The 23827-nt window shown below is 45.7% G+C and overlaps 1 protein-coding gene across 4 annotated transcripts in view; it reads right to left on the minus strand.

Moving 5' to 3' along the window:
• The window catches only part of PRR5L (proline rich 5 like), a 344445-nt gene that overhangs the window by 131158 nt on the left and 189460 nt on the right, over positions 1–23827 (minus strand). For all 4 annotated transcript variants that reach the window (XM_069623352.1, XM_069623350.1, XM_069623353.1 and 1 more), the window contains one exon: positions 15345–15393. In XM_069623352.1, the coding sequence (XP_069479453.1) occupies positions 15345–15393 (49 nt within the window). The remainder of the gene's footprint in view (positions 1–15344; positions 15394–23827) is intronic.

Below are 23827 nucleotides of genomic sequence, written 5' to 3' on the forward strand. Positions count from 1 at the left end.
ACCGCGCTAGAGAAGACGTTTGCAATACACGGCATACCTGCCTCAATAAAAAGTGACAATGGCCCTCCGTTCACCAGTAAAGAATTAAAATGATTTATTGACAGTTTTGGGATCCGGCACCACCATATCACCCCATACTGGCCCCAGGCCAATGGCGATGCTGAAAGATTTATGGCGTCCATCAACAAATCGGTGAAAATCTCAAAAAGACAAGGGATGACCATGGCTGCCAGAACTTTAAAGGTTTCTCCGGTCATACCAACAGACCACTCACTCAGCAACTCAAGTCCGCCCGGCAGCCCTAATGTTTGGGGTCGCAATTCAAACAGGACTGCCCCTACATCACTCATGGAGGCCCCCAGCAATAGACCTGGAGAAAGTAGAACGCCAAAGACAGGAACACAACACCAGAGAAGACCGGACCAGACGCGCCACGCCAAGTGGCATCTAAGTAGGGGATACAGCCCTTGTGAGAAACGGAGCACAAAAAAGGGACAAGTCTCGCCCCTGGACCATCACACACCGCAAACACGGACTAGGCACTGCCACGAGGGGGCTAGAGACAGTGACCCAAAATGTGTCACACTTCCAGCAAACCCCACCAACCCTGTGGGAGGAGTCCAAAGAAACCCAGGACCCCCACAGAGGCCCGCCTCTGGTCAGCAGAAAACACGCACCACCAGGTGACAAAGACCACAGTCCACCCCGACCCCTCACCCTGCAACAAGAACAAGGAGAACACTATTCACTCCGGAAGCGGTTGATACCGTCCACCCAGCTTCAGGGGTATGTCTTGAATGGCATCTACACCCGAAAGCAAGAGTGACTGTCCCGAACTGATGAGCACCAAGTCACGGGAGGGTGCCACTGGAAAGAGAGAAAAACCCATTGTTCTATTACCCAGTTGTTTGTGCTGTTTTGCCTAAAGTTGGAAAGGGATGTGATGTCCATGTGATGCAAGTAAACGCAGTTCCCGCTCCTAGACCACACAGAGCGTGTCAGTGTCGTTATCGCATGCCTGCACTCCCGTTTCCATCGGCCTTGCCGGGCCCAGCCCCCTCCCGGCATGCCGATCATCACAGATAGAAGCAGGAGCTAAATAGCGCCCCACATTTTTTAACTCTATTCGTAACACCTTCTGTATACACATACCCCAAGCAGCCACAACTCACCTAGAAATGTACAAATCACACGAACATGGGTTCTTCCAGTATGCAACCTTCAACAAATAAGGAATATTATTATTATCGCTCCTTGTATTATCGCAATAACTTTCTCACCGCCTCCCTTACAGGACATAGCACCAAGAGGCCTTGGAAACGGCAGAAGTTACACTATACAATACCACTTTACATGCCATACTCTATTTTACTACCGATTCTCAAGTGTGATTATTGCAATTAATGTTTCTCTCTTCTACTGATGTGTTTTCACTTCCACAAAATACATTTCTACCCACTCACTGTGGCAAAACATAGGTTGAGACTAGGAGGCCTGGCAGGTGCTCATGACTAAAGTATCAAAAACAGACTAATCGGTAATTACTTTTTAAAAAAAACAAAAATCATAGTTTGATACAAGGATTTTAATGTATGCAAGGCCAGGTCACTGGGGAAGTGAACTTGTAAAACCGATCAAGCCAAAGTCTTAATTTGACTGACGCTTCTGAATGACACCTGCTCACAATCTGCTGACAGGTCTCGATTAGATCACCATGAAAAAATATCTTGACCCAGGGATCGGCGCGGTGGGGGAGATCTGATCACATTTTGATGGGCCCCATCCAGATTCTTCTTCTATCACGTCCTTTGCCAAAGCGCACACACGTGATCAATTGCTGCACTCGACAAACTTTAGGGAGATTTATAAAAAGTATCTTCGAAAAATCAATCATCAGTGGCAAATGGTTCCTTTCTTCGGACATAAGCGAGTAATGTAGGTAAGAAATGGAGAGGCGTTAAAGACTGCTGTCGCGGGCATTGGTTTTGAGAGCACACATTGCCACGTACCACATTGTTCCAGCAAAGTCTCATTGACAACTGCAAGGGCTCAGTTAAAAAGAAAATCCTAGCCTGTGGTCAATATGCCCAAGATACTTCTGGCACAAAATGACGATTTGCCCAGTGGCTGCGTGCAACCCATTTGAGTGGGAACACATATTGGCAATATCCTGATCAAGGAGTGCATGCCAATTTGACAGTAAAATCTATTGATGCACCCATAGATCCAGCATGCACGCTAATAGCACATGCACCTTTATTGCGGAAGCGTCACAATATTAATCTACTTAGATTGCAAGTAGAAGGCTTTGGGAAGCTCTGCTCGGGACCATGCGGTTAACGTACATTGATCTTCTACAGCACATCTGCCATTTTGCCAGCCTTTTGGCACATGGTTACGGAAGAGGAAGTCGAGCAGACGGCTATTGGGAGGAAAGGGCGAGGCAGAAATGAATCCCGATTGATGTTGATGTGTGCAGGCAGACTCCTAGATTCAGATAGGTTTCTAGGTGGTTGCTGGTGAGGATACTTTGGCTGCCCATACATCCAGACTGGGAACCCAGGTTTCTGACCGGTGTACATTACCAGTTTGACAATCCGAGCATTTTCACATTTTGCACTGTAGCCACTCATTTTGTATCATTCCAAGATTTACAATTCCAGTATATTCTCAGTTTGTGCATCAACGCTCACACCTAGTGTTTCCTTCCTTGTTTGTCCAATATAAAAGTCTATTCAGTTTGATGTGACAAATCTGAGGATGTCGTCCCTTCACCCCTAAGGCGGAGACCTTTCCCATGGGGCCAAGGTCAACTTTCGGTTGGTGAAGAACTTTAACCATAATTTTAGAAGAGTATATCCCTGTACTTTAGTTTTCTGTCATTAGTGTTAGGGTCAGAGGTAGGAGAGGTAGGTTTCTGGACACTACCTTGAATGATGTTTCAGTTGACATCCTGACTTCACTAGATTATTTTGAGGGAAGGAAACTCCTCTTAGTGCCAAGGCCAGAGAGGCTGTTTTCCAACCTTTTATCATTGAATTAAAGTTTATAACCCAAAGAATGTCACCACTGTGTCCGAGCCTTCCTTACATAGAATAACTTGTACACTCCCAGTCTATAGAATATCAGTATACTCCAGCTTGCACAACCACAATATGTCAGAGGTTGTCGATATCAGTGTGTGCACACCCAGTATATTCCAACTTTGGACATATTCTTTGATTTGCATGAGGAGCATATTGGAATCGAGTGATGGTGAAGTGAAACTATACTGCTAGAACAGTTTTTAAAATACCAGTATACATGCAGCCAGGCATCTGGGCAGAAACCTGATTAACAAAATACTAGTATATTGCCAGTTTACACCGTATCAGAATACTCCCATTTTGGAGATCCCAGTGCCTAGATTCCTGTACGCTCCCATTTTGACAACCTGGTGTACAGTTAACACCATCTGGTATGATTATCATTTCACAGTTCAGTACCCATCCATGTTATGGAAATGAAATTAATCCAGTTTGCACAATCCACTAGATTGCCAACTTGCAAAACACATATTTACAGTCTGTTCAGTCACAGTAAACTCTAGGACCAGCGATGTCTTTATGTTCCCAATTTTATAGTTCCAGGTTGCACAATGACATTCAGCCTGATTCACGAATTATCTGCGCGTAAAATGCAGATTTGAGCCATTCTGCCCGATAATCCCCGTTTGAGGTATGGGGATTTTCAGGCAGAATGGCGCACAAATCTGCATTTTACGCGCAGATAATTCCATGAATCAGGCGCATTATATTTCCAATTTGAGTCACAGTATAGTCACAGTTCATCCGACCCTAGTATTCTCCTAGTTTGACAATTCAGGCCTACTCCAAGATTGCACTTTTGCAGTGTTCACAATGGATCTATGCTGCAGACCCTCCAACTTCCAGATCTACATTTTCCTAATTAAACAAAAATAACCTTTTCGACTTTAATTTAGTGAGGGTTACACACGCCTTCCGTTTTCATACCACTCTACCCCTCCCCCAACAACACAATTCCCCTACAACCTCAAACTGGGAGCATGGTGTGGTAGCAAAGCTAGGAATATATTGGCCTTGTGAAAACGAATTAAACTGGAATTCTGTAAACTGGAATATACTAGACAATAATGAATACGCGGTTATTACATCTCTGTTAAGACTTCCGCAAAGTAGTCCAAATGGCCCCAATCTCTTGGAGTTAGGTTTTAAAGGTATAATGTATGAGATCACCACTAAGGCTTTGGTTAACATTAAGGAATACCCCTTCCTTACTTAGTGTTGCTCATGGCTTTGGAAGATGTTCTAGCTACCCGAGGAGCTAAAGCCCTCCCACTGGTGAAATATATTCGACAACAGGCTCTGGATATGAATCCAAGGGCATGGTGGCATATTTGTGAAAGTTTACAGATGCCCATCTAGAAATCTTTGACTTCTGTATGTGAGGAATGGGATTTATCTTGGGAATTTTCAATGGGATGGAAGGACGGACTACTGTACCTGCACATGGTTAGAGATCCATGTACAGCTTTTGAATCCTATTTGAACAACTTGGCAGTATTTATAGCCAATGTATTGTACCTGAACATGAGATTAGACATTTTTGCACTAGCAGTTTTAATGGCAAATGGGGTGAAAATAAAGTTTCTTGTGGGTTTTGCAATGACATAAGACAAGATACAAAACATGTTCTTATTTTCTGTTTGACTTAGAACATGTGACCAAGTGAATCTGCATTACACCTGTGCCACCAGTCAGATAAACACTGGCCCTTTGGGGAGCTCATTGCATTTGAAAAGCATGGTCTAACATCTTTGCAAAGAAAGGTTTCAAGTAGATGTTTTCAGCAAACAATGACTTTTTTTTATAGCTTTACATTTTTTGCAATTCATTTTATTATCATACTTGAATTAGAGGAACATTTAATGTAGGTTTTGTAGTGTGTTGATCATTTTGTTTGTATTCATTTGAGTGGGATATGGTTACCTTGTAATAAACCTACCATTGACTTGGATGTAAAATATTGTAGAAACTGGGCTTATATTGAAATTTGAAATCACAGGGCATAAAAGGATTGGGCAAACAAAGTTGCCTGGGATTGGAAAACCCAAAATATATTGGAATTGTTTTAACTGGAAATATAAAAAAAGGTGCTGTCAAACTGGGAAGATACTTTGTTGGTCACACTGGGAGCATACAGAAATAGCCAAACTGCAAATTTGTAAACTGTGCGTTTAGTGGATTATAGAATTTGTTAAATAGCAGGATTATGAACATTTGGACAATCCTGGGTTTTCCAATTTGGAAGTACATATGTGTTGTGAAATGGAGAATATTTGCTTTTGGTCAAACTCGGATTATACAGACATTATCAGGGGAAACATGAAAACTGGAAATTTACCTGTGTTGTCAAACCTGGGATTGCCAAAGTGAATTTACAGTGGTTCGACAAACTGGTAATACAGTGGGTTTAAACATTGGATATATACTCCAATTGAGTAAACTGGGATTAAACTGCTACTGTGAGTATTTAAGTATGCCGGGCCAGGGCACTCTGAAAACTGATAAAACTTTTGCAAAATGAAACTGGCAATAGACTATATGAACGGGTACTATATTTGGATTGAAAAACTAGGAATGCCCTTGAATAGTCAAAGTGGATTCATACTGGGGTTGTTAAACCAAGGATAACCCTCAGAATAAATTTAGATTGGACAGCCCAAGAGTATTCTGACATTGTCAAACTGGAAGTGCATAAACCGCAAAAATATTGCAGAGGCCAGTCATATCATCCCAAAACATCAACAACAACAAAAAAACGACAATGATTTTATTTTCTCCCAGTATACAGCACTTTCTACACAAGACTGGAGTTTGTTTACATATTCATACTAGTACATGTTGAGATTGCCATTTACAAGATGAAAATAATATATTGTTCATCCCAATGGTACCTTTTAAAATGGTAAAAGGAAATTTGAACCATATTGGGGTGTCAACTGGAGTAGACTAGGTCAGTGAAACAGTAAACCAGCATTTTGAAACATTTAATACTGTGAGGAATCCAGGGAATTTGTCCCCACTCCTAAAATGAGAGCCAACCCCATTTAGGCTAGGGATGTGAGCCCACTCCGCAAGACCCTCCCCTAGAGGTTTGGGCAAGCGGGACCTCACTGGGAGTGGCTGCCCCTTATGGGAGAAGAGATCCTGCATTGGAATAAGGTCTCCCTTAAAACCTGTAGTCCCAGTTTACATAGGGGTGAAGAGAGGTTGTTAAAATGATACAGCCCTTTTCTGCATAGGACATTCATGCTGACCCCTCCTTAAGCCGGACATTCTGTAATCAATGCAACGCTGTATCTCGTTACAGAGACTCCTATAAAAACCCTGCAATCCAAAATTGGAGGAGATTCTGTAATGCAAATCCGAATGGCAGAGTAGGAGACACTCATAGCAGATGCTTCTGCTGGAACACAGCACAAAGGCAGCCTGATGGCAGGACCACACAAAGGACGTGGTGGGCCCGGAGCCTGCAAAACCTTGCAGAACCCAGGAACGCCAGGGGCAAAAGCTATTCTGCTCCTGTACCAAGAGTTGCAGTTGGAGAGAGAGCCACAAGCACTAGCGAGACCCTGAAAAGGCAGTCACGACAGAAGGCAAGCACGCAACAGGTGGTGAGGAACACCACCAATACCAGAAATGCCGACACTCCCTGGCGGAAACACCGTGAGAGAAAACATACATGGGTCACACAGGAAGAAAGGAGGTAGGCAGTTGAACACTGTAGAGCAGTCCAAACCCAAGTCATTCCCTGGCTAGTGAGCCTGTGAACAACCTGAGAAAGGAACAAAGTCTCCAGAGTGATAAGGAGATGGCTAAGAACACTGAAGGACAAGAGAGCCATATTGAACATTTCCAACAGGAGAAAAACACAAACCCTGCCAGAGATAGACAAGAGAAGCTCAGTGGTTGGAGTACCTGTGAATAGCCTGCACAAGGACTGAGGTGTCCCAGGAGAGCCGTGTCCTGGGAGCAACATTTGATTTTGAAGATTATCTACAGGAGAGTGGGGTCAGCAGGAGGCACTGTCTTTCGTTTTTGTTTTGTTTTTCATATAGTGGTAGGGCCAGTTAGTTGGAAAAGTTAGGACGAAGGACAGATTTTTTATTATTGGCCATCCTGACAAGCACCTTAATTTTTAGTTGTTAGGAAGGGAGCAGTAGGGCAAGTGAATTATTTTCTTCTTATTTGAATACAATAAAAGGTCAAGAACATGTCCTCTTATGTTATTCTTACTTCTGGTTTGCCACAATACATAAAGGGATTATCAAACAGAGTATAATCGGATTATGAAAACTGGTAGTGCACTGGATTTGTCAAATTGTGAGTACCATGGAAGATGGCATGGTTGGGCATATGCTGTAATCATACAAAGTGAGAATATTCTGGGCTTGTGTACCATGAACACAGTTCAGTAGAATGGGAGTCCGTTAAAACTCAATGCAATGTACAATGCATTATGTTTTTACAAACTGACGTCTGCTCTGCAGGAGTACAAGGAGAAGTATACACCCACTCAGGCCTCATACTTCTATAAGCCAAGAGCCAATTCAAATCAAAGATGAAGTAGGCACAGTCAAGAGATATGTCTACTTTGCTTTTTGTGGTAACGTGGCAGAGAGAGGTCAATACTCTCTAGAGGGGTGTGAATATGGTTCACAAGCAACCAAAATAGCGTAGTTTAACAGTCCAAAATAAAAGGAATGTCCAATCAAGGTTCCATCAAAAAATACACTTCAATCACACACACCATGTAGTATAAAAACCATCTTGAAAACACTATAAAAACCAATCCCTGCAGAAAGAACACAGCATATGCAAAGATAGAAAAGATGCAGCACTCTGGGTAATGAGACAGGGTGTTAAGACCACAATTCTCAAAGGCTTTGTTCTTGCAAAAGGGGATTAAAATAACACATCCAGTCTCTAGGCCCAAAGATGGACCAGGGCATCCATTGTGGGTTCTCTTCAGTTTTAAGATGTGGCAATCAGGGTGGTCTAGCAGCAAGCTGGCTTTAAATCATGGTCAAAAGGAAGGTGGCTGTGATCTCGAAGTGTCTACTCATGCTGTGCAGATCAGGCAGGCACCAGGTTCGGTCAGCGGTCGAGGTTTGATAGCAGTGAGCTGGTACCAGGGTGCGTAGGCAAGTTGATTCGGAGGCTCAGAGGTGTGTGTTCGGGAGACACCAGGGTCAGGTCGATCGACTTACAGGAGCAACGATGATGACGGAGGTGTGTCAAACGGTGACCCGAGAAATTCAAGGCAGCAGTACTTTGTTGGTTCGAGCTTCAGCAAACGCGGAGTTGAACAGGCAAATGCTGGTTTACAGAAAAATGAATGCCAAAGGCAGCGCTGATGTGTCCCGATAGCTCACTGGGGGTTGATTATGCTTGAATCACGGCTCTCAGCCTGTCAAAGTTTGAAGCAGGGATCTCGGCTGTTCTGGCTCCCAGGTGCTGCGAGTCCCACTCCATGGTCTCAAGGACTAAGGTTACTCCTTTCTCTGACTCCCACACATGGGGGAGGCTGGCACACACCATCAGGGGTCCTGCAACACCGTGAGGTCCCAGGCATCAGGGTGGCTGGCAGACATTTAGTCTTAGTCCAGCAGCATAGCGTGCCCCCAGTAGTCCCTGGTGATGGTTAGGGGACAGAGCTCACCTCTATCTTGGAACACCAGACTTTACCTCACAACTGGAGGACTCTGGAAAGGACTGCTCTTCCAGCAGGGTCCAACGAAATCTTTCAGGATTGGAGTCCAAAGGATGACTCAAAGAAGTGGTGCAAGATCTCTTCTTTTAAAGGTGAAAGCCCTCAGGTGATTGGACTAAAGCTAGCCTGCTTTAGGGGTCCAATCCCTGCTGTGGAACGAAGTCGACTTTGCCCTTCTGACATCATACCCAAAGTGCTTTGTGCTACAGGTAGTGGAGGGAACAGGAAGGACAAAGCGTCAGAGACAAAATGGCAGAATCTTTCCCAAACTGTACAGAGCTCTTCCTGGCTACACTAACCAAGCCCCCTTCCCTTCTCAAAAGAATCAAAGGCCTTTAGAAATGCAGCACAATGGTGGGAGACCTAGCCCTTAACGAATGGGTGTGCCCTTTGATTCCTGTTCCCAGACCAGCTTCCTGTGCAGTGGACCTCTTGAAACAGGAGGATAGCTCAGAGGCAACGTGCTTGCCTTGGAAGCAAGACGACACGGAGCACCACAGGTTCGATCCCTGGGTCCGTGCTCAGAAACCTCTGGGTATTAAGCGAGTTGTAAATAACCTATCATATATCTCTGGGGAGGGTGTTACCTGCCCTTACACAGGAACCCCCCCAACCTCCAATGATACAGTCCTGCCAGTGGGCAGGAGAGCCTTGTCTGGAATGAATGTACATAACCCTTTAACAGCAGAACTGGGGCCACAGGGCTGACATGTGTGATATACATTTAAGGTGGCTGGGATAACTAGGAGAGATGCTGGCCACCATACCCTAACTCGGGTGTGGCTGATATTTACAGTTAACTGTGCCACCAGGACAGGATCCTCAGTTATACAATTTGTGGAACTGGGGTGCATATCTCAAATGCAGCCCCTTCATAGCAGAAACTTGGCTGTCACTGCAGCTATCATGAGGGTACCTGTGACCTCTGAACCTGCTCTGTGCCACTGGTAGAGCAGTCTCTGCGAATCAGCATACTGATGCAGCAAGGAACAAGTACATGCTATGCTTATGGCATGGAGCTTATGAAAGGGGAATCTGATCAGCAGATTTCCCTTTCAGAGATGGAATTACCTGCATCATTTTATAAATACAAAATAAAAACACGCCTGGGCTTTCACACCCTTGCCAGATGGCCATTCCTCACATATGTATACTGGAAATGTGGCAAATGTAAAATGTGCAAATGCTATTGTCAAATTGCTGATAAGCTAAGTTTGGAAAATTTTAAACTTACCCAAGTAGAAAAAATATGAATGTTACAATTGCCAAACTAAGAATACAATAGCGTGGTTAACAATGTAGTCACATTGGAATTAGCACCTGCTGAATATAATAGAGTGTAATGGGATTGCATAACCTGAGAATGTACTGGGGTTGGCCAATTGAGCATGCACTGTTTAAAATAAAAATGGGAACTTCTTTTGGATTGTCAAACTAAAAATGTAGATATTCAAATTGGAAATATACTGGGGATGGGCAAACTTACTAAACTTTGGAGGTGGATAAACTGGGAATACATGTTACAGTCCAACATGGAATATCCTGACTTTGTGCAAACTTGAGTATACAGCAAACTATGAGTTTACATGAACTGTCACCCTATGAAATTACGTTTTTTTATTTTTTTATTGTGTTTCACACTATTAAAATAAGCTATTCACAAAACAGTAAAAAAATAAAATAAAAAAGAAGAAAAACAGATAGAAATAGTTCAAAGAAACTGTTACAAAGGGAAGTTAACAATTTCAAACCGTTCCAGTCCTTACATTAAAAAAAATTATTACAGTTATTTACAAAAAGAAACAATTTCCTGTCTGACCCCATTTCTCGTTTGTTGAAAGGAACTCCTTTTCAGTCAGAAATGTATGATAATAAGACACAGCAATGCATAAAGGGAGAGAAAGAATCCCTCCCCATAGCCCCACATTAGTCTAACCCAGAGCATTTCGGAAGACTCAAATGAGCCCAAGTAACACGACCTTGCCTCCCCCATTGCTGTGCAACTCAGAACGAGATGCTTTAATGTTTCTTTTACTGAGTTGTTCCTGCATAGTCTACAGTTGATATTAGTAATGGAGCTGTCCCATTTGCTCCTCCGCTCAAGAGTCAGCAGTTGGTTCAGGCGGAAGCACATATACACCCCACATACTTTTGGAGAGGGGAGTAAACGCATGTATTGTAGGCATTCCCCTCTGTTTCTCGTGAATTTTGCATACTCTACGTAGAGGGAATACGTAGCCAACAAATCACAAGATTCACACCAGTCTTCCTCGAATAACTTTTTCTTCACCAAGTTGGGCGTGATCTTCAGTTCCTCAATCGAGGAACCTATTAAGTGCAAGATTGGGTGCATTTTTTCCCTCTAGTGGTTAATAGAGTTTGCCGACTGCAGGGCAGACTTATCCCCAAAGTTTTGGTAAAGTGAGTTATTTGCAGGGTTTAGGACAGTTCCCTCCGCACAGCTCGTCCTGCTAGAGAAGCCAATCCCGTCTCATGCATTAGTACCACGTTTGGTAAAGAATTAGCCAAACCCAGGGTTGTTCTACCATAACGGACACTGCAATGTGTGAAGGCATGGCCCCATGTCAAATGGCACAATAGCTAACCCATACAGAATGGTCGGCTCAACCTTCAGCAGGTAGAATCTAACAAGGGACGAACGGAATAAAGGCACAACTGAGAGTGCACTCTTCATTTGCGCAAGCCATGGAGTGAACCCTCCCTTCAAGAATGTTTTCCAGGCTTTCCTGGAATATCTATTGGCCAGGCTAAAGCCAGGTATCTTATGGACTGTACTCGTTCCAGGGGATGTAAGCCCACCTTGCAGGTGAAACGCTTCAAACACCTTTTGGGCCAAAAAATGATTTTTCACTCCCGTTTACCTTCAGGATGTTAGTAACTGCGTATTGATGGAAAAGAGTCAGCTTTCTGCTGAGTCCTATTGGTGCCTTATCAAATAGGATAATATCAGCAGCATATGCTAGCCAGTTTAACATCATACTACCGACTTTCACAGGAAAGGCAACACCATTCTCCCACACTGTGCTCAAATCCGCCATGTATACGCTGAAGAGGGTAGGGGCCATGACAAAACCATGCCGAGACCCTCAAAAGTAGTAACTGGGCCAGAGACGGCATGTCCCCAGTCAACGTTACCCTCAGCACTGTATCAGTGAGTAACAGTGCCAAACGTTGTATTGTTTTTAGAGGGATGTTTCACCCAAGAAGTTTCTTCGGGAGTGTATTTTGGCTCACAGTGCCAAATGCACTAGACATATCTACTGATGCAATGCACACCGGACCCCAAACCCCTTTTTTTGCTGCTGCCAGGACGTGCAAGAGTACTGCTGTGTTCAGGGTGGTATTCAGTGTGGTCCCGATACTAGTGCGGAACGCCACCTGATAACACAAAGGAAGGTTTAATGGCTCTAACTGAAAGTCTGACAAAGATCTTGCAAGTTGAATCCAGCAAAGCTATTGGCCTGAAGTTACTAGGATCGTTACAATCCCATTGTTTGTGAGTAAGTATAATTATGGACTGGTGCCACGTGGAAGGGGTTTTGTTTGGTAGATAGTCTTAAAGTCAAAAGAGGGCCCGCCCAGGCCTGAGGATCATTCATTATGTGCATAGGTGCAATGCCACCTGGGCCCGGTGCTCTAGAGGCCTTGGCGCGTTCTATGGCCCCAAGAATGTCATCCTCCTCCCAGTGGAATGACCCCGGGTCCCCTACACTAGTTGAGGGGATTGGACAATCAATTTCCCCCTCAGGGTGCGCACATTTCTCCCTGAAGTAAGCTATCCATGTCTGCTCCATAATGTAACATCCCACCTGTGTTCCATGACCCTTTGTTTTACCCCTAATTAGGGAGAAAAGGTTTGCGTTATCTTTTCCCGCCAAGGCCCTTAACATTTCTTGATTTGCCTCATGTGCTTTCACTGTGAGATGATTAACTATTCCCTTATATACGGACAAGGTTGCATTTTTTAAGGCATTAAAGTGAGAAGTGGGCAAGCCCAGCAACCCAAGGGCCCTAAAATCTTGCCTTTTCTTTCCCTTTGCCAGCACCACCTTGTCATTGTCCAGGAGTAAATGATTTTTTGTATTGGCAAAGTTACCCTTTTTTGCCAACAGATCTAAACATTTATTAAGAGTTTCACTATACGTTTCCACTGAATGGTGTGGCCTCCCTTTGTGCCGCTTTTCCCCAGATGTCTAGGAAATTCTTACAGGCATCCAAGTTTAAATACTCTGGTTTCCAAACTGGGAGTATACAAGGGATGTAATATACTGGGTTGTCAGAAGTTTGTATCTGGGTCAACTTTTATGGCAGGCAAACATTGTTGATTGTAGCGCAAACGCATTTACCATACTTTTGCTAATCTTAGCACTAGTGCAATGAAAGGATTTGCACGTGTCTTTGGGCAGGTGCAAGTACCAAACATGCAGCATTTGCTTCAGTGGCAACACTAGAGCAAATGTCAAGGCACCAGTGCTCCGATAAGTCCTATTTAATCATTGTGCTGGGGCGACAGTGAGCAATGCAGATTGGCGCCCAATGTGCGTTCTTACTACCGTCAGAAAGACAGGAATTGCGTGGGTTCAGAGGCGGCAAAATAACCACTTTGTACCATCTGTTTTCACAAGCGCCAACATAGTAACATGTCACCGTGCTCTTGTACTCTGATGAAGTCTCCTGAATGACTTGGGTAGAAAGTGGATGTCATGGGGATCGGGTGCCGCTACTTGCCATGTGATGATAGGTATGGGGGCGGTGCAAAATCCCCGGGACCTAGCATCTCCTACTAGGTGTTCTTTTGGGCATTCACAAGTCCTGGCCAAGTGATGCCATGGCTGGTGGGAGTAAAGTGTTTTCAATCCTTCTTGGAAGGATGAAAGTGGTCTATAGCAGAGGTATCACTTGCAATATTCCAACGATGTGTGCCTGTAGCCATGCTCCATGAGCCTCCCCCCCCCGCGCCTCCTCCCTTCACTCCGCTGCTACTTGCAGGTAAATAATGCAACTTTGTACCACAGGATACTGCACTTGGTGGCAGCAGACCTACTCCCGGCTTGTACGGTGTGAATTTACAAAATGGCAGTCAGCCTTAAGAGAGACTTTTATTGCAGCTTTGTGCAGAGGTGCAGAGCTAAGAAGGGTGCAGGGAATCAATGGAAAATCCTAGGCTAACCAATCGGCTCCTGACAACAATAAGATTAAATACTTGATCTCTTAAGCCAGGGCGGCCCCTGGGGTGGGGCCAGGCACAATATAAGCCACAGGCTTTTTGACAGTAGTGTGGGTGTTTGGAGGAGGAGCTTTTGAGAATTTGACAGGCAAAAGCAAAAGACAGCGCAAGAAGGAAGCTGGAGATAGCTCAGAAACGTAGGCGAGGAGGAGGTGGAGTAAAGAAAGGAGAAACATCAGAAAGAGCGCAGTGGTTGGAGGTGGCACTAGAAAGAGGTGTGGAAGGCGTATAGCGGAGATTTGAGGTGACATCAAGGCAGACGAGTATGTTCAGCAGGAGACCTTAAAGGATAGGTGGAAGAGTTTGCTCAGGACAACGTTGAAGGAAACATCAGAAATGGGAAAGTGTGTTAAGGAGGAAGTAGGATAACCGGTCTATCAGGAAGTAGGCTTGAAGAGAAAACCAGAGGGCGGTAAGAGAGGAGCAGACACACCCAAGACTGAGGGGTGTGAATATTTATGTTTCCTGAAGGCAGAAGTGTCAGAGAAATTAGAAGAGAGGACAGGAGGTGAAGGAAATTCCTCATTTGAGACCATTGTGACTCATCAAGGAGGTGGACAATGATGGGACGAGGAGGAAACTACCAGGACCTCAAGAAAGGGAGATGAAGAGGGCACCCCTGAGCCAACTTGAAAGGCATCTCAAGTGGCACAATAGTAAAATATTGACTGCTAGATGTAAATGAATAATCCGAGTCATAATCCTTTTGGGATAGACAGGAGGATGGCACACAAACACTCTGCACAATGTGGCTGGAAATTAAGATAAAACCTATGGCTTCATGTAAACAGGACCCCGATGGCCAATACTTTTATTAATTAAGCAAACTAATGCATTTTGTTAGTTGAATTCTTGGATCAACTTGTCTGAATCAATTGGACTAAGGTTTGGTTTGTAAAAGGAAAGCCTTGAATTGAAAACTTCATGTCCTGAGAGAGTCACATTGCACCCTCGGGCATCCAAAGGAACTCTAAAAACGAGATTTACAAAACACTAAGGGTGCACAAAGAATGGAAAAGGGTGGCAAGGAGATGCAAGTGAATGAATATTGGAGCAGGTGGGACCGTTAGAGAAGTCGGGCTGTATTTGGGGCATAGTGCAAGATACACAACCCTTAAGTGGGTATGTTAGGTGGTAGTTCATGGAAAATTCCACTGTTGGCTCCATGTATCGAGGTGCAACGGGAATGAGAAAAAAAGAAAAGAAAACGTACATCCTGGACAAATAGGAACTTTATATGGCTTTTTTACTTTCAACAACTTTGATGTCTGACACAAGCATACATTTAAGGAGTTTGTACCTGGAAATAATCTGTGATGAATGATCCAAGCTCACTCTTCAGCAGCCTTCTGCAACGAAAAGTAATCATTAAACAAATGACATTGGTAGCAGCACACCCGCCTTACTCACACCGACACAGCCCTAAACCTCATTCATACCAACTCATTTAGTTTGTTCTCATTGCCCCTGTGCCGTCAACTGCCTCTTTTGTATTTGTTGGAATTTATTTGAACCAAGATACCAATTTCAATCAATGATACATTTGAGGATAGCAGAGGCATTACTGAGAAAGAATAGCACAAATGTGAGAATAAGGGGTGTGTCTTTGAAGACTAGGAGAAGGAACTTGAAAAGGTAAATATGCATGGACAACAAACCATCATGGTGTTGCTAGGTAGAAGTGGGGATGGATCGGAGTAGGTTGTAGAGAGTGCATGTAGCAAAGCCGAGGACAGTCTTCTTATGGGGTGGGGGGCACTGGAGAGGAAGGCAATGGATTAGGTACAAGAAGTAGTCTAGTCTGCTCAGCAGGATGGTAGAGATGTGAATGTTCACAGAGTGGTAAGAAACGAATTCATTTTTCCCCAATGTTGACGAGATTAATACAAGCCTCAGAGGAGGTGGTAGTAAAGAATGATTGCAGTTTGAGGTTGCCATCAAAGTTGACCAAATGGTTTTGAGCCTTGTGCGAGGAAGCAAGACTGTCCGGCGGAACGAAGATATGAGAGAGAAGGGAAGGATGGTGTTGGAAGATGGGAGAAAGAAGACTTCTTTTTTTAACAGTTCACATGAGGCAGTGGAGTGTCACACACTGTTGAATTGCACTGAGACAGTTGGTAATCTATTCTGAGATAGGAGGGAAAGGAGAAAATGATTTGAATGTTTTCAGCAATGATAGGATAGTAAAAGCCAAAGGACAATGTAAATCTTCCGAGGTCAAAACTACAAGGACTGATATTTGGGGACCAGCAACAGGTTGAGTTTTAGGAGATTTTTAATGGAGCACCTTTCCAAGTAGGAGGCTATTTAGGCAAGAGCAGATTTGTGAACCTCAAGGTCTCAAGAGTGAAGAGGATTGGAGTGGTCAACAGTGTTGAAAGCCGCAGATGGGTCCAAAGATGAGAATAGAAGACCATGTAGAGTGATATGATACGATGTATTTATAATGCGCCTGTACACAAGTGTTTCTAGGCGCGACAAGGAAACAAAGGGAGGACAAAACATCGATCCTACTAGGCCTTGTGTCATACAGATCGCGCAAGCGCAAAAGCGGGAGGGGGGTATGAGAAGTGCAAAAGGGAGGCAGAGGGAGAAGTGCAGGTAACAGAATGCAGACAACGGGTGGTTAAGTGCCGGTAATCACAGGGTGCAGCCAGCAAGTGGCTAATAAGTGCAGAGAGGGTGGACTGTAGGGTTACAGATACAGACCACAAGTGCTAAGGGGGCCAAGAGGCAGTGCGAGGTGCAACTGGACAGGTAGGGACCTGGTCCCAATTTCAGAGGGTGGTCAGGTGACCAGGTTTGTGGAACAGACAGTCATCTGCAGGGGAGAGGAAGCAGAAGCGAAGAGGAAGGGCTTGAGTTTCTTCTGAAACCGAAGATGGTTCTGCTCAAGCTTGAGAGACAGAGAGGCTGTTCCAGAGGGAGGCCCAGCCGAAGAAAGAGATCTGCCCCCAACTCTTTGCTTGGAAAAGTGACTGACCCTCAGAGAGTTGGAAGAGTGTAGAGCTAGAGAAAGGAGATACTTAGGAAGAGAGAGTTTGAGGTAGTGCGGACCCAGGCCCCAGAAAGCCTTATGGATAATGCAGAGGGTCTTGAACTTGATCCTTATCACCACTGGGAGCCAATGAAGAGATTTCAGAGCTGGAGAGATGACCCATGGGCTTGACGCCAAGGACAAGCCTAACAGTCCTGTTCCGGATAAGTTGTAGAGGACGGAGAGTAGAGGCAGGAAGATTTGGAAAGAGGCTGTTGCAGTAGTCCAATCGCGAGAGGACCAGAGCTCTGGAGACAGTGAGCCTCTGGGGGAAAGTGAGGATGGGAAGAATACCTTTGAGGAGGTCCAGCTGATAGATTGACTTCTTAGAGGCATCGGAAATGTGAGGAGAGAGGGAGCGGGTGGAGCCTAAGATGATCCCCAGGTTCTTAGCCTCACAGGTAGGAGAAGGAAGAGGACCCAGAGTGGGTGGGGAAAAGAGAAGAGAAAGAGAGAAGGAGAGAAAGAGATATCCGATGAGGAGAATCTCCGTTTTACTGGCAGAGATCATTAGCGGCACACCACTCCTGAATTGCAGACAGTCAGGAATGAGAGAAGGAGTAGAGGTGGCTGAGGGTAGTCTGAAAGAGAGAGGAGTGTCATCTGCATAACATTGAAAGTTGGAGCAGAGAGCAGCTATGCGGTGGGCGAAGCTGGGCCAGGCATTGGTTGAACAGCCAGGGAGAGAGGTTAGACCCCTGGGGAACACCCCAGGTAGAGAGAGATCGAAGAGAGGAAGGACCCCATTTGGACCTGAGAGGGTCGATCAGTGAGAAAGAAGGTCAGCCAGGTCTGGGCCTCATCAGTGATACCCATGTTATCACAGAGGCGCTTGGGCAGGATGGCATAGTTGACTGTGTTGAAAGTAGAAGAAAGATAAAGGAGAATGAGCACGGAAGGAAGGTTAGATTCAAGGTTGGAGAGCAGGTCTTCACAGATGTTCAGGAGACAAGTTTCCATGCTTCTGGCCGCTCTGAAGCAAGACTGATGGTCATGGAGACAACCAACAGATTTGGTGTGAAGGTTAAGCTGGGAAATGACCAGTTTTTCCAAGAGTTTGCCCACAAAAGGTGTGTTAGAGATCGGGCAATAGTAAGCCAGATAGGAAGGATCGGCTCAGAGCTTCTTGAGGAAGGGTGCACAAGGGAGCGCTTCAGGGGGAGAGGGAAGGTTCCGGTGGCAAAAGAGTGATTGTATAAATCAGCCAGGGCCGGAGCATGAGTGTTGATGTGGTCCTTGATAGTTTTGGAAGAACAGGGAAGAACCAGTTTTGACGAGACTTTCATAGATCGGACTTGTCTAGAAACATCGTCTGGGGTGAACAAGGAAAAGGAAGAGAAGGTAGGAGGAAAGGAGGCCACAGGTGGGCCAGGCGTGGAAGAGGAGGAGGAGGAGGAGGAGAAGGAAGAGAGGGTGGGGAGGATGTCCTGAGTTTTAGTAATGAAATGAGGCCAAGGCCATGCAGAGGGCTTGGCTAAATGACAGGAGAGGTAGAGACTGCAGCAGGGTTGGCCAGCTCCTTGCAGATTTTGAAGAGTTTGGCCCAGTTGTTAGATGCTGCAGAAACACAGGTTTGGATGTGTGCTCTCTTCTTGGCGAGGACAGGGAGTCTGTACTGCCGTTGGAACAGGCCGCAGGCCAGTTTGTCAGAGGGTGCGCCAGTAGCCTGCCACTTCCTCTCAGCCACCCTGCACTTGCGTTTCTGGGTGACGAGGTCTGCGTCGTACCAAAAGTTGCACTTGGATTTAGGCTTGAAGCGGATTCTCATGACAGGGGCAAGTACATCAAGAGTGTCAGATATGTGAGTCAGCCAAAGGTGCAGAAGGAGGAGAGAGAAAGAGAGAGAAAGAGAGAGAAAGAGAGAGAAAGAGAGAGAAAGAGAGAGAAAGAGAGAAAGAGAGAGAAAGAGAGAAAGAGAGAGAAAGAGAAGAGAGAGAGAAGAGAGAGAGAAGAGAGAGAGAAGAGAGAGGGGAGGAAAGGAGAAAGTGGTCACTCCAGGAGAGAGGGTGAGCGAGTTCTGAGGAGATCAGAACATCCAGGGTGTGCCCTGCAGAGTGGGTCGGGCCAGAGGAATGAATAGAGACAGAGGGAGTCTCAGAGGGTGCGAAAGAGTCCTGCAGAAGGACAAGAAGAATCCAGGTGGATGTTGAGGTCTCTGAGGAGGAGAACTTGAGAGGTAGAGGCGAGGAGGGATGAGGAGAGATATGCCCACTCAGAAAAAGGTGGCTACCTGGCCGAGCGGCCAGTAGTTAGTGGCCACAGTGAGAGAAAGGCCATGAGAGAGCCTACAGACCAGGCATTCAAAAGTAGTAGTCCTGCATAGGAATGATAGAAGCAGCGATCCACTCCAGGAAGATCAAGGCTACACCCTCACCAGGATGGTTGGTTCTGGGTGCGGAGAGGCTATTGTGGCCACCAGGAAGTAGAGTGTCAAAGCTCGTGACAGAGCTGGCTGTGAACCACGTCTCGGTCAGACCGAGGACATCCAGATCGAGTTCTTCCAGGAGGCGGCAGATGCCAGGAGTGTTTGACAGCTGAGCGAAAGTTGAGAGTGGCAATGTGGAGCCGGTTGTCACCTTTGAAAAACGTCTGTGGAGGGGTACAGGTCAGAGGTATGCCCCGAGGAAGTGTTGGGAGGCGCCTGAGGGTGGCCAGAGGAGGAAGGAGGAGATGGCAAGGTAGCCAAGGAAGAGGAGGTGGGTGCCAGAGGGGTGGCAGAAGGAAGAGGCAACAGGATGGCCCAGAGAAGCAGCAGGGCAGCCAGAGAAGTGGCTGAGGTGGAGGGAGGTAGAGGAGCCAAAGATAGGAGAGTAGGGGCAGCAAGAGAAGAAAGGACGTTGATATGGCGTGGGAAGAGTATCAAAAAAGAGGAGGTTGGCCCGAGTGCCTTGGACCAAGACGGTGCCATTTAGGTAAACATTAATGATGGTCTTGGAAGAGAGAAAGGGGCCAGGAGGGCTTCCCATCGGGTGTCGCCATTGATGCGTGAAGAGGAAAAAGGAGAAACGGATGGGAGGGTCTATAGGCGCGCAGAGGGAGAACGACAAAGAGGATGTTGGAAAGGATCTGTCTGGAGGAAGCACTGGTGCAGGTATCAGTGATAGTGAGGCCTGGGTTGGAAACCAAGATATCCCTCTTGAACTTCTTCCTACCAGACTTAGTGAGAAGGATAGGATAGACGATAGAGAAACAGTTGGAGAAGATAGAAAAGACAGAGCACCATAGAGGGTGCAGAGGGCAGGGGCAAGGGAGGGTACGGTGGGAGGGGTAGGCTAGAGGACACGCAGAAGGGGGGGAGAAAGCTAGGATGATGGGACGACACAGAAGGAGGAGGGCACAAAGTGGACAACACAATGATCGAAATCAGATTCAAATATAGACAAGAAAGCAAGAGCACAAACACAGCTAGAAAATAGAACAAACAGAGAACCTGAAAGAAGGAAAGCAGGTTCACTGCAGAAGCCCAATTGAAATGGATCACCAAATCCATTATTCTCACGGTACTTTGAGATCTGGTTGAAGACCACCCACTCAAGGACCTTTCCAATAATGGGGAGGGAGGGAAAGTAGCCGATAGCACACCAGGACGTTTGGGTCAGCAGAGGATTTCTGCAAACGGGGTAGGATAGTTTACAATTTGAAGGAGGCAGCGAGGAGTCCAGTGGGGACAGAGAGAGAGGTTAAAGAGCTCAGAGATATGGGCAGGTGATTGCTCCTCAAAGACCTAGTCTCAAACAGGTCAAAAGGAGTGCAAGATGGGTTGGTGCTGCAAGGATAGGTGCCAATTTAGAAGGAAAGGGAGCTGAGAAGTATTTCAGATTACAAGGGTTAGGAGGGAGATGTGATGGACAGATGGGGAGTGAGGGGAGAGAGGAGAGCTGCAAGTGTCATGGATTTTAAAGGAAAAGATGTGAACTAAGTCATGAGCAGAGAAGGAGGTGGCAATGGTTACTGGCTTAGAATATTTGAGTAAAACTTGGAGGTTAGAGTAGTTACTTGGAGGGAGAAGTTTAGGTGTGTGAAGTAGGTTTTGGTAGAGTCCAGTCCAGAGGTGAGGAATGCAATGGAATATTTGGAGACTAGGAGAGGGCTCGGAGTCTGTGATTTGCATCAGCATTGTAGGTCAAAAGGCATGTCTGTTTTGAGGGTCTAGATCTCAGAGGTAACTCATGGCACAGGACAAGGAGTGAAAGTGCTGGTCGAATGTCAAAAGTAAATTGTGCCTTTTCTGACTTTCACAGTCAATGGACGAGGCTTAAATTAGGGAGAGAGTGGGGAGATTGAGGTCCTCGTGTCATCAAGGTACAGGTCAAGAGATTGGGGCTTGAATTACTGCTGTCATTGAAGAGGGACCAGGAGACTTAGGGGAAAATAACAGTCGGGAGCAGAGGCAGGGATGTCATTTCACCAAAATGCCAGGGGTATCGGAAGTGACATCACATGACCCTTGACCCCCCCTGATAACATGACCAGAAGTGATGTCATGACCCCAATCTCAAGTTACATCACAGGAAGTGATAGACACATATGAAAAATATGAAGGTCGTTTGCTATCAACTGTGTTTCCAGGTGCTCTCATTTCAGCCAGATATAAGAACTGAGGTACAGAGAGGGGAGTGATTTGTCCACAATCACACATTTGTGGAATGTCATTTTCTATATTCGACGTGGGGTCTATATGTAAAACATACATAATGCAGTACTTGGGTAACCAAAATCTCTAACGCAGCCTACAGCTAGTGTATGAAACATTTATAGATCACTGGACACAGAAGTTATCTGTGGTGTTGCTGTGTGAAACAAGGCCAAAAAGCACTGACCTGGGGAGGCGTGCTTGGCGATTTACCCAGGAGCAAAATGCTTCACGGGCAAGGCGTGAAAATTAAATCATTGACAAGGTTTATTATCAACAAAATTCCCTGGTTATAAATGTATCTATGAGTCAGCTACCACTACGATAGAAGAACCCTATTAGTCTACTGGTCTGCGTGCACTAAGGGAACGTGCACCTGGTAATGTTAGCTTTGCTGGAGTATAATACCTGGGAAAGCTTCTTTCAATATACCCAAGACCCCCCCCCATTGGTTTTTATAATCCAAGCGTAATACTGGGTGCCAGAGGACTTAAAAAGCCACCATCATTTAAATAACTGGTGCCACGGATTTGTGTGCAGCAATGATATCGCATTAAAATTGAAAACACCCACGAGATGCTTGGCACCTGGGAACTCACTGGCAGACTTTAAAGGCACGCACTGCACACTACCCCTTTTGTCAGAAAATGGCATAGCACAAAATTTGGGGTGCGAGCCATGCTCTGGGGGCTTCTACCAAGCTCCTTAAAGCACAGGGCACGCCACACCCCGTGACGGCCCAGATCGCCACGTGTGCGCAATATCCATGATGTAGCGTAGAAAGAGGGGAAATGTGCCTGGTCCACAAATATATATGGAGTGTTCTAAACAAAGGGGGTTCTGGGAGTCTCTATACCTGCACGAACAGAGCCCATTGACTTGTTCTTGGGTGTATGACCCCCGGGAGAGTCTCAACCAAGTCTTTAGCTCACTGTCCCTTTCACAGTGGAGAAATATCCCTGCATATCAGTCTATGTCCTGCCCAGGGGCAGTCCAGCACCGAAATGCTAGGCAATTCTCCTCTGAACAAGAGTACCACAGCAACCCCATACACGTGTTTCAGCCTTGATGGGCATCATCCCTGCAGCAGCTGCAGTGGCTGCAGGGGGCCCCCTGCTACATCAGGAGCTTCTGTCTTTTTTTTTGTTTTTCCAAAGATTTTTTCTTTTTTAATGGTTTTAAATAATTGGGGTCGCAAAGGAGTCCCCAGAGGTCGCATCTGCAACCCTTGGCGACCCCCACATGAAGTCCCTGAGCAGAGGGAAAGAGATGTCCAACTGAACATTGGAGTGATCAGAGGCAGAGGATAGTCAAGTAGAGAAAAACAAAGCCAAGATACTTCCCCCTCCAGAGTGGGTAGGCAAGTCATAGAGGGTGTGGTCAAATAGGAAGGAGTTAAGTTCAAGGCAGGTAGCTGTAGAGAGCTTGTGAAGGTTGAAGTCCAACAGAACGACAACCAGGATGTTGGTGTGAAGTGATGGAATATGAAGGTTTAGGTCAGGAAAGAGAGTTGATGACCAGGGAGTTAGAGAGCCAGAACAGAGGCGTATGAGGTGGGTGATAAATAGTGACATATTTAAAAGAGGAAGAGGCTATCAGGGGGAGACAGAGGGAAGTGGCGAGGGCCTTATTGCGAAAGTTCCCTACACCAACACCGTTCCCAGCAGGTGGAGTGGCACAAGGTAAGGTCTGTATGGAAATCTGCTAGCGTAGCACAGTCATGAAAGGAGATCAAGATTCTGCGATAGTAAGACGTGAACGTTGTGGGTGATCAGAGTCAAAGTGGTCAGTGATACAGGAAGACTTGTTACAGGAGAATTGCACATTGCAGGGGGCAATTGAAAGAGTGATTGGCAGTTAGGGAGAGGAGCCCGTGCTGTGCCATATGAGAGGGATAGACAAGGTTGTAGATTATGCAGAATGGGAGCATCTGGTTTGAGGGGTGCGGTGAGAAGAGGAAGAAGTTAGAGTTACGGCTGAGAGCTATGAAAGAAGGAAAGCGTGTACAAAAAGGAATGGAGCAAAGTCAAGGTGAATGATAGATTGTAGAAGAAATAGGCAAGTGAAGATAGTGATGGAAGGGTGAAACATAAGTGGCAGGGGGTAAGGGAGT

The sequence above is a fragment of the Ambystoma mexicanum genome, chromosome 11 (assembly GCF_040938575.1).
Source record: "Ambystoma mexicanum isolate Mex_15411 chromosome 11, UKY_AmexF1_1, whole genome shotgun sequence".
Classification (NCBI taxonomy): Eukaryota; Metazoa; Chordata; class Amphibia; order Caudata; family Ambystomatidae; genus Ambystoma; species Ambystoma mexicanum.